The sequence below is a fragment of the Rhinoderma darwinii genome, chromosome 3 (genome assembly GCF_050947455.1).
Source record: "Rhinoderma darwinii isolate aRhiDar2 chromosome 3, aRhiDar2.hap1, whole genome shotgun sequence".
NCBI classification, from domain to species: domain Eukaryota; kingdom Metazoa; phylum Chordata; class Amphibia; order Anura; family Rhinodermatidae; genus Rhinoderma; species Rhinoderma darwinii.
Window position 1 is genome coordinate 423,681,924 of NC_134689.1, and position 18,632 is coordinate 423,700,555.

General features: G+C 42.2%; 1 protein-coding gene across 1 annotated transcript; it reads right to left on the reverse strand.

Moving 5' to 3' along the window:
- Positions 1–3,620: 3,620 nt before the first annotated feature.
- Positions 3,621–9,228, reverse strand: LOC142750644 (olfactory receptor 11L1-like). The gene is made up of 3 exons (XM_075859636.1): positions 9,042–9,228; positions 6,117–6,174; positions 3,621–4,662 (listed from the first exon to the last, which is right to left on the reverse strand). The coding sequence occupies exons 1-3, from the start codon at positions 9,226–9,228 to the stop codon at positions 3,621–3,623; spliced, it is 1,287 nt and encodes a 428-aa protein (XP_075715751.1).
- Between the last annotated feature and the right edge of the window lie 9,404 nt (positions 9,229–18,632).

The window sequence follows — 18,632 nt, forward strand, 5'->3', positions numbered from 1 at the left end:
TTGACCCCATTTTGGAAACTACACCCATTTAGGAAATTATCTAGGGGTATAGTGAGCATTTTTACCCCACAGGTTTTTTGCCGAAATTATATGAAGTAGGCCCGGAAAAAAAATCTAAATTTTTTCAAAGAAAATGGCGATTTAGCTATTTTTTTCTCATTTTCACAAAGACTGAAGGAGAAAAAGCACCCCAAAATTTGTAAAGCAATTTCTCCTGAGCAAAACAATACCCCACATGTGGTCATAAATGGCTGTTTGGACACATGGCAGGGCTCAGAAGTGAAAGAGCGCTCTTTGGCTTTTGGAGATCACATTTAGCAGGAATGGTTTGCAGAGGCCATGTCACATTTGCAAAGCACCTGAGGGAACAAAACAATGAAAATGCCCAACAAGTGATTCCATTTAGGAAACTACACCCCTTGAGGAATTCATCTAGGGGTGTAGTAAGCATTTAGACCCCATAGATGTTTCATAGAATTTATTAGAATTGGGCAGTGAAAATAAAAACAATCCTTTTTCTTCAATAAGACGTAGCTTTAGCGCAAAATGTTTCATTTTCTCAACAAATAAAGGAAAAAAAAGAACCCAAAATTTGTAAAGCAATTTCTCCCGAGTACGGCAATTCCCGATATGTGGTCATAAACTGCTGTTTGGGCACACGGCAGGGCTCAGAAGGGAAGGAGTGCCATTTGGAGTGCAGATTTTGCTGGATTGGTTTCTGAGCGCCTGTGGGACCAAAACAGTGGAAACACCCAGAAGTGACCCCATTTTGGAAACTACACCCCTCAATGCATTTACCTAGTGGTGTAGTGAGCATGTTGACCCCGCAGGTGTTTTGTAGAAATTAGTGTGCACTCGACGTTGCAGAGTGAAAATGGGATTTTTTCCAAAGATATGCCAATATGTGGTACCCAGCTTGTGCCACCATAACAAGACAGCCCTCTAATTATTATGCAGTGTTTCCCGGTTTTAGAAACACCCTACATGTGACCCTAATCTTTTGCCTGGACATTCGACCAGGCTCAGGAGTGAAAGAGTACCATGCGAAATTGAGGCCTAATTTGGCGATTTACAAAGTATTGGTTCACAATTGCAGAGGCTCTGATGTGAAATAATAAAAAGAAACCCCTGACAAGTGACCCCATTTGGAAACTACACCCCACAAGGCATTTGTTAAGGGGTGTAGTCAGCATTTCACGCCACAGGTCTTTTCCATAAATGAATGCGCTGCGGATGGTGCAAATTAAAAATGTATATTTTCCATAGATATTTCATTTCAGTGGCAAATATGTCATGCCCAGCTTATGACGCTGGAGACACACACCCCAAAAATTGGTAAAAGGGTTCTCCCGGGTATGGCGGTGCCATATATGTGGAAGTAAACTGCTGTTTGGGCCCCTGTAGGGTTCAGATGGGAGGGAACGCCATTTGGCTTTTGGAGAGCAGATTTTGCTTGGTAGTAGTTTTGTTTGAGTATTGCTGGTGTTTCCGTTTATAATGTGGGGGTACATGTAAGCCGGGCGGAGTACATCAGGGGCATAGTCAGGTGGTATAATAATGGGGTAAAAAAAACAATAAAATGATCCATACATGTGTGTTACGCTGTGAATCAATCCTTTCTGCACAGGTCGGTGTCGCGCTGATATATGGCGTCCTTTCTTATGCCCCTTTTGGTCCACACTCCGCACCTTTGCAGTTTGGGGAATTTTGCTGGGAAAGTGTTGTCCTGGTATAATACGGGCACCGTCGCTTCCAGCAGATATGTTTGGGCCCTCCCTTTCCTGGTTCACTAATTTTAGGTCCTTGATAAATCACCTCTTCAAACAGAAGACATGTTCCCCTCGGGCCGGCACAACTGCATATTTTTTATTTCCTGACTTATTGGAGCCATAACTAATTTTATTTTTTCATAGATGTAGTGGTATGAGGGCTGTTTTTTTTGTGGGACGAGCTGTAGTTATTATTGGTACCATTTTGGGGTACATGCGACTTTTTGATCACCTTTTATCCTATTTTTTGGGAGGCCAGGTAAACTAAAAACCGCAATTCTGGCATCGTTTTATTTAGTTTTTTTATACAGCGTTCACCATGCGTTATAAATTACATGTTCACGTTATTCTGCGGGTCAGTACAATTCCGGCGATACCTAATTTATAGAACTTATTTATGTTTTACAACTTTTTGCACAATAAAACTACTTTTGTAAAAATAATGTATTTTGTCTGTCGCCAAGTTGTGAGAACCATAACTTTTAAATTTTCTTGTCGACGCAGCTGTATGAGGGTTTGTTTTTTGCGAGACGAGCTATAGTTTTTATAGGTACCATTTTTAGAATATGTGCGATTTTTTGATCACTTTTTATTCCTATATTTATAGGGCAAAGTGACCAAAAAACAGAAACTCAGGTAAAGTTTTTTACGTTTTTTTTATGCTGTTCACCGCGTGCAATAAATAATATAATATCTCAGGTCGTTACGGTCGCGGCGATACCAAATACGTATGGTTTATTATTTTTTTTCAATAATAAAGGACTTGATAAGAGTAAAAGGGGGATTGTGTTTTATTTTATTACTTAAAACTTTTATTGTTTTCAAACTTTTATTTTTTTCACTTTTTTATACTTTTTTTATACTTTTTCTCAAGTCCCACTAGGGGACTTGAAGGTCCAGCTGTCAGATTTATTTTTTTCTAATACATTGCACTATCTACGTAATGCAATGTATTAGATCTGTCAGTTATTCACTGACGGCAAGCCGATAAGGCTTCGCCTCCCGGCAGGGCCTAATCGGCTTCTGTAATAGCAGAGCAGGAGACCATTGTGTCTCCTGTTGCCATAGCAGCAGTCGCTAGTCCTGATTGTCTGTCAGGGCTGGCGATCTGCTAGTAACCGCTACGATGCAGCAATCGCTTTCGATTGCTGCATTGAAGGGGTTAATGGCAGGGATCGGAGCTAGCTCCGGTTCCTGCCGTTACAGGTGGATGTCAGCTGTAACATACAGCTGACTTCCACCGCTGATGACACCGGATCAGCTCCAGAGCCGGGCGGATCTTGACCGGTTTCCATGCTACGCAGACTGGGAGGCCAGTATTAGGCCTCTGGTTGCCATTGCAGCCACCGGAACCCCGGCAATTTCATTGCTGGGGTTCCGATGAGCTGCAAACACCTTAAGTGCAGCGATCACGTTTGAGCGCTGCACTTAAGTGGTTAATGGCGAGGATCTAAGCTAATTTCGGTCCCCAAAATTACAGCCGGATGTCAGCTGTAAGATTTGGCGTATGGGTACAGAAATTTGTGGGAAGTCCATGCTTTCCATGGCGTACCCATACGGCAAATGTCGGGAAGGGGTAAAACACAGCAAAACATATTTCTCTAAGCATCGATTTGACATTGAACTTAACATGGATGGTAAATGCTGGAGTTAGTTAATTTCTTTCACAATAAAAAAACACCACCAAAAATACATTAAAAATGCTGTTTCCTTATGTTTATCTAGCCCTATGTAGATCATGATTCAAAACTGTTCAACTATTTCTTGTAAGAACATAAACTCCTTTATATATATTATTCTCTAATACGTTCTGCATTTACATCGACAGATATATAAATAAAAATTAAATAACTAACATGGGTTGAATTCATTGTTTATTTGTTGTAGTATTTTTTCTAAGGCCTCCTTAATATCTTTATTCCTCAAGCTGTAGATCATAGGGTTAAGTAGAGGAGTCACAACATTGTAGAACAGGGAGAGAATTTTCTTTGCATCGTTCATATTTGGAAATAAATAGATAATAATAAGTGAGCCATAATATAAAGACACCACCGCCAGGTGAGAGCTGCAGGTGGAGAAGGTATTCTTTCTACCAGATACAGACGGGATCTTCAGTACGGTGAAGATAATATACACATATGAAGTGATTATAACTATGAATGGGCAAATGACTAGAGGAACGGCTATTAACTTGCTTTCCATTTTCACTATAAACGTGTCTGAGCAGGAAAGTTCAAGTATCGGGTCAAAATCACAGTAGAAATGGTCAATGATGTTTGGTCCACAAAATACTAAATTACTTATTGTTAAAGACATCATCAATATTATACAAAAAACAAACAACCAAGAGAGAAGAATAGTTTTAATACAAAATGTGAGGTCCATGACGGAGGTGTAATGTAGAGGGTTACAGATGGCCTGATACCTGTCATAGGACATCACGGTCAGGAGAAGACATTCTATTGACTCTGTGGCTAAAAAACAATAAAATTGTATCAAACACCCGATAAAAGAGACAGAACTTCCTCCATACAGCACGATACGGAGCATGTTGGGTACTATGGTGGTGGAGAGTAGAATATCTAAGAAGGAGAGTTGTGTGAGGAAGAAGTACATGGGAGAGTGGAGCGGCCGGCTGTAGGACACCACTAGAATGATGAGGAGGTTTCGACATACAGTCACACAATAGGTTAGAAGCATCAGAAGGAAGAAAAAGTTTTTTACACTTTGGAAATTTTGAAAACCTAAGAGAACGATTTCAGTCACAATGGTGATGTTGTAATATTGCATAGTCATGATCATGATTACTTTTGCCAACAATTGTGAATAAGTGTTGCTAATGATATAAAATTCTTGCTTTGATGGGTTTACCAGAAGATGATACAGGTTCCACCTAAAAAAGAAAGACCGAGAAGAAGAAAATGAACTTTAATCAAGGGAATTTTCTTTAAAAAAGCAGATTTCTTAAGGGAAAACGTACAAAATTGACTTTTTCTAAAAAAATAAATAAACAAGTGAATAAAAAATAATAAATACCAATTATATAAAAAAGTTTCTTTGCTAATCTTTGCCATCACACATTTGTCTGGGCTAAAATAAACAGGTATTAAGCAAACATTAGATTGTATCCACAATGTCATTGATGTCGACGGGACTAATGTTTGGAATGTTTTTACCAAAAATGATTCTCTTTTGCTTAGATGCACAATCCAATTTTGAGAAGAGATCGGTACCTGATCCAGGAGGGTAATAGAAACCTCAAATTATATTTTACGATGCAAAAGTAAATGCCTAGAAAGTATGGGTCAAAAAGCCGATCCCAGCTCTATTTTTGTGACCATTTAGTCTTGATCATGGGGTCCGGGTAGTTTTCCCTTTATAATATAAATTGTATTTAGTTGTAGAATATTTGGAATTTTTATATATTTAGACTGCTTAAAAATAATCCAAAATGAAACTTACTTACGATAGATAAAGGTCTCTGAATATTTTTGTTCTCTTTTTCTCCGATTCTCAGTCCTTCGGTGCTCAATGAGAAACAGATAATCTATTTTTCTTATATTTTTTGTAAGCGGACATGATTTCTTCTTGTCTACACAATATGGACATAATGCTAGGATTACTTGTCTTTTTATAGATGATGAATTATAGCAATGGTATAAGGAGCCGTAGAGATTTCATTGCCGTTCCTTAAGGACAACGTATATTTCTAGACCGATGATTTATTTCTTATGGGTATTGTCATGTTTCTTACAGTTAACCTAATAGTTTCATATTAAACAAAAATGTAGCAAAGCTGAATTTGTCATGTTATATCGTCTTAAATTCTCTTTTAACCTCCTGACGTCTGTGTCTAAAGAAAATCTCGGCACTCACAGATTCTCTCTTTACTTCTTTTGTTGCTTTAGTCTTGCATATGGAAAGTATAATCTTGCAGCATGCAGGACATGTTTTGGCCCGTCAGAATTTTATGTGAAGTACAACTTGACTACAAATGAAACATTGGCTCTAAGGTCAAGGTTAGACTACAGCGACAATATAATAAAAACCCGCTGACAGTTCTGTAGGATCGGTCAGTACAAATGTATCAAAGTTTAACGGATTGTTGCCACAGGAAATCTCCCTGCCTTCTAAAAGTCAAAACTTTTTTTTAATTATTATTTGTAAAAAAAAGACCCCTAATATTCCAGATAAGATGATTAGAGCCAATATGGACAATGAAAAAAAAGAAACTGCAATGGACATTTATTTATAGTAGAAAAAATGGGATGTACCCCTCTCATTGCTCTGTTATCTTTCCTCACCCACACACTGGTCGATTTTACAAAATCAAAGGTTACAACTCACTGAATGTCATTTACTTGGTAAAGTGCCCGTGCAGTCTCTTGTTTGTCGGAGAGACAATCTAACATATAAGAGACCTCATTGGTAAACGTAAATCCGCAACTTGTTGTGGTATTCTCCTTTTGGCGATTCCACACCGCTTCTACCAAATGCATCATACCGCTTCCAAGCTTAAATATCAGATAACAGAACAGATCCATTAGCCAAGGGACTTAATAGCTGGTATGAGCTTACACACATGCAATATAAAATATATTAGTATTGTGGTTCGGTTACAACATTCTTTTTTCTCCTTTTATATAATTTTTTTTTAAATATTTTTTTATTTATTTTAGACACATCAGAGATGGTGATATACTAATGCAGTGCAGACAAAATCTATCTGTACATTCAGGAAAACACAAAATGCCACAGAAGTTTATGGCCAGTGAGGCATCATTATAAATCTATGAAAAATTCAAAGGTTGTTACTGAGGATAACTGGGACATTTAAGGAAGATATACTATGCGTGACTTGGTGTATTGACTCAAAGCGAACATGAAGAAACCTACAAAGGGAAAGGGTCAATAATTACGCAATGGTCAGGATACAATTAAAAAAAAAGTGAAATCTTAATTAGAGACATGTATACAAGAAAATGATTAAAAATGAGTCGTGCAATGCAAATGTGGGCGTCAGCCTGTGCCAGGAGTGTATGAAAGAATCAAAAAGGATATGTGCACGGGGACAAACATTTGTCCATATGAATTCAGCTGATGAACATATTGTAATAGCACCTAAAAAGGGGGGACAATTTAAATGCTCATGAAGAGGCTAATAACATTTATTTGAAGCAGATCACCATAGTCAATGTCAGGAAAATTGTCTGTATATGTCTCAGACCAGTAGGGACACAATGTCTCCAAAAAACATGCATGCACATAAACACATGTAACAATCAAGAGGAAGTAAAAAACGATGCCAAGATAAAAGTAATCACAATGTAAGCATGCTGTTTAACATAGCCGAGAAACCAAATGGAGATTGAATCATGGTTTGACATGACCAAAGACAGAGAAAGCCAGCACAAATAGACACATACCCATGTAAGAACTCCTGCACAGGAGATGACACCGAACACGACGCGCATTTCGGCTGATTTCTTCGTCCAGGGGTGGCGTCATCCCAGCGGGGGCCTCCCTTTTAAAGTAAGAATGGCCAATAGAAATGTGGTGTACAGGTGTTTGAGTGGAAGAGGGTAATATCGGCGATAGGTATGGAGGAGTCCACCACCCCATTTCCGGTCTTGCGTCATCAGACCGGAAATGATGCTGCGATGTCTGACATCACCGCTCCCATATACATCTGATTTAGACAGCGGACGACAAGTGGCGAGGGACACTCCCCCCACAACGCGCAAGCGCACAACCACTCTAAGACGGCGCTCGTAATAGATAGATAACATGTGATCGCAGATTATGTAAAATTAGTTATATGCAACGGAGGGGAAAAGAATAAGTGATGTGAACAGTGACCAAAAAGATACAGGTATATGGAGTGAGGAAAGGAAAAGAGAAATATGTGAGAGTGAGAAGTGAGTAATAATGAATGGAAAAGAAAATGAGTGTCAAGCCTAATAAATAATGACATAAGAATGGCATTTCCAAGCCAATAATATATGTGATAAAGCGTCCGTAAATAGCCGATAGTGGGTGCAAAGTGCAATGACATTGGTGATGCAGTTTTGATAGGTGGGGGTCTGAGCACTAAGACCCCCACTGATTGCTAAAATAAAGCAGCAGAAGTGCTTGTGCGAGCGATGTGCAGCTTAGTTTCTGATCTTATTTCTTAATAAAGCCTGGAGAGCAGTGTGCAGACTCCGACTTTTAAATGAGCCCGCGTACCGCTCCAAGGAAAGCCGATCACAAGCTAGGCGGCACAGCGCTCACCTGAGCACTTCTGCTGCTTCGTTTTAGCGGTCGGTGGAGGTCTCAGTGCTCAGATCCCAAGCGATCAAAGCTTTTGACTTGTCACTATGACATGTAAAAAGTTTTTTAACAGTTTAGTTACCCTTTAAACCATTGAAAAAGGCTTTGGACGGGCCAAAAAGTGCAGGGTTTTATTTAGACTTTATTACAGGCAAATGGCTTTCCCATGGGCACCACAAAACTTAAGAATAGTGTCGTTCATTTTTGGATGATTTCTCTCTTAAGAAGTATTGTCTTCCTAGCGATACTTCCTAGGAGAGAAGTGTATTGCATCCCATAGATAACACACATATAGTGGCTCTAATTTAAGTTCCTGTTTGCTATGTGTTCTATATCAAGTTTGAGAAAAGTCCGGGTTGGGTAGAATTGCATCACTGCTGATTGCTGTAAATGAGCAAATAGAACAACACTAAAACCATTGATTGGTAAGTGATGTGATTTATTTATATTTTATCTTTATTTTGAACCATTACACTAATGGATCTACCCTGTGCCAGTCACTGAACTGGTCGCCAATTTTCTTTAGAATTTAATTCAAAATTCTAACTCTGATTCACAATATTCTCCATGGTGCTGCACCTCCTTACTTCTCCTCCCTCAACTTTATATACGCATGTTCAACTCTGTCTACTGTACACATGTTCTATCTTCTGCCAATGATTTCTGGGCAACATTGAATAACATTCTTTTTAATCTGAACCCGCCACTTCTCTTACCAGGTTTTCTCTCATGCTGCACCAGTTTTAAGCGTGTCCTAAAAACACACTTTTTTAGGGAGACCGATCACATTCCCTTATTTGACTCCAATAACTGCTGCCCTACTTTCCTTTTAATACTCTCTATATTGCTCCTCAAAACCCTACAATTTCATTAATAGTATTTAAATCTATGTCACCAGCGTATCTATTACCCGCCTCTCCCCGTTCCAGTAATGCCTCTTTGGCCTCGACTATGACTTACTGCTTTCACCTGTTGGCCGCTTTGGGTTGCCGTGATAACCGGTGCCTGCTGTTGAAGTCAGGCTGGGCAGCCTAATTAAAATCTGACCTTGACCACGGCTCTGCTTCTGGATAGCCCTTCTGTCTTGTTCATCAGATTTGTCACTGAGGCCTGTTTTCCTACTCATGGCTATGACTCCTGACGCCATTCCTGGCTATGCTATTTCTACGCTCAAGTCACCTGTTGCCAATCGATGACTATTTTGGGGACTGCAACCAGGGAATTTTACTGCAAAATCATTACCTTCTTGAGGGGGTTAAAAGTGATGAAGGATTGAGGGATTTCTTAGACTCCACACCCCAGACTCGCCAGAGCCAAACTAAGCTTACAGGATCTTCAGCTCCAGGTGTGAGACTTAGTACTTTCACAATGCCTGCACCCTAATTCCTTTCATATCTGTGCCCGTGTAAGGCTGAAGGCTGGGTTTGCCGAAACTATGACAGAGGCCCAGGTGATGTGCAATTAAACAGTCTATTTTCTGACAGGTGATAACAGATAACAGTTCTTCACTAGGCCAGTGGTATACAACTTGGCCACAGGGGGGTACAAACACTTCTCGTCAGAGATGCACATTCTCTTCAGCATTGTTACAACAAATAATGGCGGAAATGGTGGCTTACCAGCTTCACTTGGCTTTCTTGGAGAGAGCTTCAACTCCTCCCTGAAACAGGGGTATGTCAACGTTACAAAAATATCCTAAAGGAGTGATAATTATTGAGATCGCTCACAAGAAAATTCTCTACCGGGCTGAAATATTGTCTACAAAAAGACAGGATCTAAATTCCCTTTATTGGATAAATTAAAATAATAACAAATTACACCTCCACACTGTGATATGTGATTATGTGAATTAAAATAGCTACAAATGGTACAGGATACACCTTTGTATAGGTATTGGTTCAATTTCAACAAAGAGGTTACTGAAAACAGCGAGTCAATGGCCCTTATTTATGGGTCGCTGTTCACTTGTAATGTTGAGTGAAGAACATTGAATATCTCACGTCTCACACAGCAGCGGTTTTTCTCCCCAAATAATGTGTGAACACCTCTGGTTTATTTAGGATTGAATCTGTTCTCAGCACAGTGACATATGGTGAATGAAGCCGGTTCTCAGCCTATATTATTACACAAACCTATGTCTGGCTTAAACACATTGAATATTCTATCCCTAAATACTGTACTAGGGCTGATGACGGCTCTCAAAAGAACGACCCCAGGACAGCACTGGAACCTTATCCTGACCTGACTAAAACTGACATATTGCTTCGTTCACATCTGCGTCTGGGTCCCGTTGTGATGTTCCATCAGAGTTTCCCGTCATAACAGGACCCTAACTGAAACAAACGGAAACCATAGGTTTCCGTTTGCATCACCATTGATTTCAATGCTGACGTATCCGGTGCCAATGGTTTCCGTTTGTCTCAGTTGTGTAAGGGTTCCGTCGTTTTGATGGAATGAATAGTCGACTATCAGCTTTGAAGACCATTTTCTACATTACTTAAAAGTTTTTCACAAACACAAAATAACTAAGAGCAGCAAAGTAATTCTATGTAAAGATCAGCATAAACATGAGGGTCTCACCTTAGCTTGGTCTATGCTGAGTATGTCCATATGTGTTGATATTAAAATACTGTATAAAACTAGATGTAATGTAAAATATATCACACAACACCAGTGAAGATCTCATCCAGTCTGATAGTAATGTTATAATGCATATTATACGGTCATTTTATACATGTATGTGTGGAAAGTTCTAGATCCAGGGAGATCTCCACAAGACTCCCCTGTGCACATAACTAATACATAAAATAAAACTAATTAATTCAATTGAGATAAAATATCTAAGGATTTGTTTTTATTATTGGCTTTGCTTAAAGATAATAAAATAAAATGAAATAAAGTAAAAATGTATAAAATAAGAGTGTAAAAATCATGAAAGACCATGCTTCTATGTTTGATATCAACTCAGAAAGCACAAACAGCGATTCCTCAGTCTTTTGGGTGGTTTTGTTTTTACGGCGTTCACCGTGCAATAAAAATAGCCTGTTAACTTTATTCTGCGGGTCAATACAATTACAGCGATACCAAATTTATATAGTTTTTTTTAATGTTTTACTACTTTTACAAGGAAAAAAACTGATTGTTAAATCTAAAATTTAAGCTTTGACGCCATGTTCTGAGAGCCATAACTTGAGTGAAATTGGAGAATACAGAAGTACAGTGTGGCTCCATACATTTCTTGGCTGCTGAACTACAGTTCTGTACAATTCAGAACTACTCAGTCATCTACTCTAAAAAAGGACTAATATAAAGAGACACAGGAAAAACTGTTATATCATGACACGAAAAACAGAATCTACAACAACCGTACACATGATAAATTACAAAATCCTGAAAGAAGATATAATACGAGCCTTACAATAGTGACTGAGAGGCATCTAATTAGCCAATAATGTAGTAATTGAGGCTGGCACTGTCTGTCATAGGTCACCAGGAAGCCGGTGTATTAGAAGTGGTCATGCTCAGTGCAGCAAGTCGCTGTAATCCGAGTTGTATCACGACACTGACCAGGAAAGTTGATTTTCTTTTTATTCAAAGTAAAGAGCAGGATATACAGTAATGTACAAAAGTTTTAAGCAGTTGTGGAAAAATGCTACAAAGTGTTAAGTTTTTTTTTTAACAATTAACAAAATACAAAGTGAATGAATAGAAGAGAAATCTAAATCAAATCAATATTTGGTGTGACCACCCTTTGCCTTCAATACAGCATTATTTCTTCTAGTTAAACTTGCACAAAGTCATGGATTTTGTAGGATTATAGCCAGGTGTATATTTAACTCCTTCCCGCACCTTGACGTAACTGTATGTCAAGACAAGCAGTTAGTTAGTGGACCTTGAGTTTAGGTTTAAGGCCATGTAAAGATGGAGGGGGTGCTGGAAAACCAAGAAGCCAAGAAGTCTGAGCCGCAAAATGCAGATAAGAGTCGTGACTGGAAGGGAACCTGCCTGTACACACATCAGCATATCCTCTCCTGCTGCACAAATCATCTGACTTACAAGATAGAAGACCTTAACTCAGCTGTGACCCACCACCTACACTTATCCCTTTACTAGCTTGATAATAAAGCACATACAATGCATTTGGAAAGTTTTCGGACCCTTTAAATTTTTTGTTGGGGACTTGTGCTAACAAAAAAGGAAAAATTCTAATTTTTCCCCATCATTCTGCACTCAAAACACCATAATGACCAAGTGAAAACAGAATGTTAGTTCTTTGCTAATTTACTGACAAGACAAACATAAAATAATGCATTGACATAAGTATTCAGATACTTTACTCAGGACATAAGTCACATAGTCACATATAGTTACATAGTTATATAGTCACATATAGTTACACATAGTTACATATAGTTACATAGTTAGTGCGGTTGAAAAAAGACACATGTCCATCAAGTTCAACCAAGGGATGGGAAAAGGGATGGGACAAATTTCTACACATAGGAGATGATATTTTTTTGTTCTAGGAAGTGATCTTTGCCTTTTTTGCAGCATCTACTGACCCTGCTGTGACGGCTCCTGCGGTAGACTATTCCATAGATTCACAGTTCTCACAGTAAAGAAGGCTTGTCGCCTCTACAGGTTAAACCTTTCTTTTTCCAGACGGAGGGAGTGCCCCCTTGTTTTTTTTTTAGGGTGTTTTACAGGGAACAGTATTTCACCATATTTTTTGTATGTGCCATTCATATATTTATATAAGTTAATCATGTCCCCCTTTAGTCATCTCTTTTCAAGACTAAATAGTTTAATTCTATTAATCTTTCCTCATAACTTAGATTCTTCATGCCACTTACTAGTTTTGTTGCACTTCTGTGTATTTTTTCCAACTCCAGGGCATCCTTTCTATGAAATGGAGCCCAGAACTGAACTGCATATTCTAGATGAGGCCTCACTAATGCTTTGCAAAGTGGTAATATTATATCCCTGTCCCAAGAGTCCATGCCGCTTTTAATACACAACAATATCTTGCTGGCCTTTGAAGCAGCTGATTGACATTGTGCTGTTATTTAGTTTATGATTTACAAGTACACCCAGATCCTTCTCAACAAGTGACTCCCCCAGTGTAGCTCCCCCTAGGACATATGATACATGCAGGTTATTACTTCCAGTGTAGCGTCCACTAGGACATATGATGCATGCAAGTTGTTGGTACCCAGATGTACATCTTTACATTTATCTACATTAAACCTCATTTGCCAAGTGGACGCCCAAACACTCAGTGCATCCAAATCAGCTTGCAATTTACTAACATCTTCTATAGACTGAACATTACTACATAGCTTGGTGTCATCGGCAAAAATAGAAATAGTGCGTTTAATCCCATCTATATCATTAATAAATAAGTGGAATAATAGTGGTCCCAGCACTGAACCCTGGGGTCACCACTTATAACCGGTGACCATTCAGAGTAGGAATCATTGACCACAACACTCTGGATACGGTCCTTGAGCCAATTCTCAACACAATTACAAACTATACCTTCTAAACCTATAGTCCTTAATTTACCCATTAGACGTCTATGAGGGACAGTGTCAAATGCCTTTGCAAAGTCCAAAAACACTATATCCACAGCGGCCCCTCTGTCTAGGCTTCTGCTCACCTTTTCATAAAAACAAATCAGGTTGGTTTGACAGCTTCTGTCCTTAGTAAAACCATGCTGACTGTCACTTATAATACTATTTATTGTCACATAATCCTGTATATAGTTCCTCAATAGCCCCTCAAACATTTTCCCCACAATGAATGTTAAGCTTACTGGTCTATAATTACCCGGGGAAGACCTAGAGCCCTTTTTTAAAATAGGCACCACATTTGCCCTGCGCCAGTCCCTTGGCACTATACTAGTCACTAGAGAATCTCTAAATATTATGAAGAGGGGGACAGAAATAACTGAACTAAGCTCCTTAAGAACTCTAGGGTGTAACCCATCTGGACCCGGGGACTTGTGCACTTTTATTTTATTTAATTTAGCTTGGACCATATCTACATTTATCCAATTCAGTATATCAACTGATATATTAACTGTAACATCCGTGGTTGCTGACCACGAACTCCTTCCATCCAGTCGACGCCCTTCTCTCAAGAGATGTCTGCACATACGGCCGTCCTGCTCCACTATGACCACCAGGGTGCGCTCACGAGCTCAGTCCAGACTTAAGAAGCATGTTGGTGATTTGAGCTAATTGCTCCAGAGCACCCTGGGCTATAAGAAGGTCCCAGCCCCATCCTCCCTCGCCTGAGCCTTGTTGTTGTATCCCTAGTCTGTCTTGCAAATGGCCCCCTAGTGTTTCCTGCTCCCAGTGTTTTCCTGTTCCTGTTTCCTGTTCCTGTATCCTGAATTTAGTGTCGTGCTTGCTGTAGCCGTGCTGTACTGTATTCTACGCCTGACCTGCCTCTCCACACCTGACGTCCACCTGCTGCCAAGTTCCTGCCTAGCCTGCCTCGCTACTATCTGAGCTGCCACAGGTACCCTATACGAACTATAAACATTTACCTGAATCCTGTTGGCCAGCTGCCATACCGCCAAGACGGTACGGCCCAGTGGGTCCACGAACCAGTCGTGACAGTAGGCTCAGGCCATGGACCCCGCTGGTCAATCCAAGACCATGACGACGTCACAAGAGATGCGGGCGGATTTGCTGGATCTCCAGTCTCGACAGGACCAACTCCTCCAAGCTTTGAACACTCTCGTTCGTCAGCAGGAAGCAAGAGCTGCTGTTCCTCCTACTATACCTCCTGGCAGTGTTGATCCTCAGACTACACCTCCTGGCAGTGTCGACCCGTGTTTTTCTTTGCCACTTCCAGACCGCTATGATGGAGATGCAGGTTCCTGTCGTGGATTTTTGAACCAGTGCCAGATCCATTTCAGCCTGTGTTCCAGGACATTTTCATCTGACGGCGCAAAGGTCGCATTTATCATTTCTCTCCTCACCGGATAGGCTCTTGCATGGGCGAACCCTATCTGGGAGAGACAATGACCAGAGACCCGTGACTTCCAAGCCTTTCTCCGGACCTTTCGCATGGTATTTGAGGAGCCTGGACGAGCCTCATCTGCAGCGGCTGCCTTGATTAAACTACGCCAAGGAGACACCTCCGTGAGTGAGTATGCCATCTACTTCCGCACACTGGCGGGAGAACTGTTGTGGAACAATGAGGCTCTGGTGGCGGCATTCTGGAATGGACTGTCCCCTAAGATTAAGGACAAACTTGCCGCTCGAGACCTGCCATCTACCCTGGATGACCTCATCCTTCTGTCCGCCCGGATTGACATACGGATCCGAGAACACCTCCAAGAGGTTCGTCGGGAGGGAGACCCTCCTAGTCTGGGACCTACTTTGCAGCAACCCCTGCTGTCCTCAGATGTCGATCCTCCTAAGGAATCTGTGATGATGGACCGGGATAAGCTATCCACCCAGGAGAGACAACGCAGACGCACTTCGGGACTTTGTCTCTATTGCGGCCTCGGTGGCCATCTTGTGCACCTGTGTCCCCTAAAGCCTCAAAGCCTAGGGTTGCTAGGAGTGACAACCCTGGGTAAAAAGGGACTTTCATCCAAATTGTCCATACCAGCGACCATAGTGTCCGGCGAGAGAATGCATCAGGTCTCTGCGTATCTGGACTCGGGATCCGCGGCTAATTTCATCCGTAGAGACAAGGTGGACCTTCTTCAGTTGCCTACCATCCCTATGGGGAGCCCGTTGACAATTGCTTCTGTAGATGGTCTACCCCTGCCTAACCCAGTTGTTGCTGTGACCAAACCACTGAGGTTCCAAGTAGGGGCCCTCCACTCCGAACTGCTGTCGTTCTATGTCCTACCCAGAGCCGTTGATCCTGTGTTGCTGGGCCTGCCTTGGCTCCGATTACATGCCCCAGTCCTGGACTGGAACTCTGGAGAGGTTCTCCAGTGGGGCCCCGAGTGTCACAATTGTTGCCTGGGACAGATTCGTTTGGCTCAGTCTCCTCTGCCTCAGTCACTGGCAGGATTGCCTAGTCATTTTGCTTCATTTGCGGACGTCTTGAGCAAGAAAGAAGCGGAGACACTGCCCCCACATCGGGCGTATGACTGTCCTATTGAGCTGGTTCCTGGTGCTTCCCTTCCCCGTGGCAGGGTATATCCTCTCTCTCTCTGCCAGAGACTCTGTCTATGTCCGCCTATGTTAGAGAGAACTTGGAGCGGGGCTTCATACGCAAGTCTTCCTCCCCGGCAGGAGCCGGGTTCTTCTTCGTCAAAAAGAAGGATGGTTCTCTTCGTCCCTGTATACTCAACCAGATCACGGTGAAAAATAAATATCCATTGCCATTAATCTCAGAATTATTTGACCGTATACGTGGTGCCAAGATCTTTTCCAAGTTAGACCTGGAGGGGGCTTACAACCTAATCCGGATTTGCCAGGGTGATGAATGGAAGACTGCATTTAACACCCGGGACGGACACTATGAATATCTAGTAATGCCCTTCGGCCTGTGTAATGCTCCCGCGGTCTTCCAGGAGTTTGTGAATGACATTTTCCGTGACCTCCTTTATGTTTGTGTAGTAGTCTATCTTGATGACATCTTAATTTTTTCTCCAAATCCTATGACACATCAGAAACATGTCCGTCAAGTCTTGCTGCGATTAAGGGAGAATCAACTGTACGCCAAATTGGAGAAATGCGTATTTGAGAGAGATGCTCTACCCTTCCTGGGCTACATCATTTTGAATAGAGGCCTCAAGATGGATCCTGAAAAGGTAAAGTCCGTCCTGGAATGGCCACGTCCTCAAGGCTTGAGGGCCATACAGCGCTTTCTGGGATTCGCCAATTTTTACAGACAGTTCATCCCAAACTTCTCTTCATTAACATCTCCTATCTCTAACCTCACCAAGAAGGGCATGAACGCCAAGGTGTGGACTCCTGAGGCAGAGTCCGCATTCAATACCTTGAAGAGTGCCTTCACTTCAGCCTCTATCCTCCATCATCCAGACGCTTCCCTAAAGTTCTCGTTGGGGGTGGACGCGTCCTCTGTCGGTGCTGGTGCACTCCTGTTCCAGAGAGGTTCCAAGGGCAAGTCAAGGGTATGTGGATATTTTTCTAAGCTCTTCTCTTCCGCAGAACGCAACTACTCGATTGGGGGTCGAGAGTTACTGGCCATCAAATTGGCCCTGGAGGAGTGGAGGCATCTGCTGGAGGGCGCAGCTCACCCCATCCTGATTTTTACGGACCACAAGAACCTCACCTACCTCTAGACAGCCCAACGGCTGAATCCTCGTCAGGCCAGGTGGTCACTGTTCTTTGCCAGGTTCCAGTTTGAGCTCCATTATCGCCCGGCTGACAAGAATGTGAGGGCCGATGCCTTATCCAGGTCTTTCGAGACGGAGGACACTATGGAGATGCCCCAGAACATTATCGACCCGTCCTGTATTGTTTCAGTCAACCCACTGCAAGTTGGGGACATCCCTCCAGGGAGAACTTTTGTGCGCATGGCTGACCGAAGGAGAGTCCTCCGCTGGGGACACGCCTCTAGACTGGCAGGTCACGCGGGGATCCGTAAGACCCGGGATTTGATTGCCCGTCATTTCTGGTGGCCCACGCTGCCCAAATATGTTATGGACTTTGTTTCCTCCTGCTCTGTGTGTGCAACTAACAAGGTCGCTCACTCCAGACCCGCTGGTCTGCTCCAGCCATTGCCTGTGCCCGATGCTCCCTGCCAGTATATAGCTATGGACTTTATTACGGACCTGCCCCTCTCTGCCGGATGCAGCACTGTCTGGGTGGTCGTGGATCGATTTTCAAAAATGGCCCACTTCATTCCTCTGACCGGTCTTCCGTCTGCTCCCCAACTGGCCAAACTGTTTATCCAACACATCTTCCGCCTGAACGGCTTGCCACAGCATATTGTGTCTGATCGGGGGGTTCAGTTCACCTCGAGGTTCTGGAGAGCCCTCTGCGGACTTCTAGGTGTGAAGTTGGACTTTTCCTCGGCCTACCATCCTCAGTCCAATGGACAGGTCGAGAGGATCAATCAAATCTTGGAGAACTACCTGCGTCACTTCGTCTCTAGGCAACATGATGACTGGGTACAGTTGCTCCCGTGGGCTGAATTCTCCTACAACAATCATACCAGCGAGTCCACAAGGAACACTCCGTTCTTCATAGTCCTTGGCCAACACCCACAAATACCTCTCCCGGTTCCTGATTCATCCAAGGTACCAGCTGCTGACGCAGCCCTCAAGGACTTTCTACAAATTTGGCGGCAAACTCGATCCTCCATCCTGCTGGCGGTGGATCGTATGAAACGGAGGGCGGACACAAGGAGAAGAGAACCCCCTCAGTTTCTCCCTGGCACAAAGGTCTGGCTGTCCTCCAGGAACATTAGACTAAGAGTACCGTCATGCAAGTTTGCTCCCAGGTTCCTCGGTCCTTTCGAGATCCTACAGCAGATCGACCCTGTCGCCTACAAGCTTCGGCTGCCTCCTACCCTCAAGATCCCCAACTCCTTCCATGTTTCTCTCTT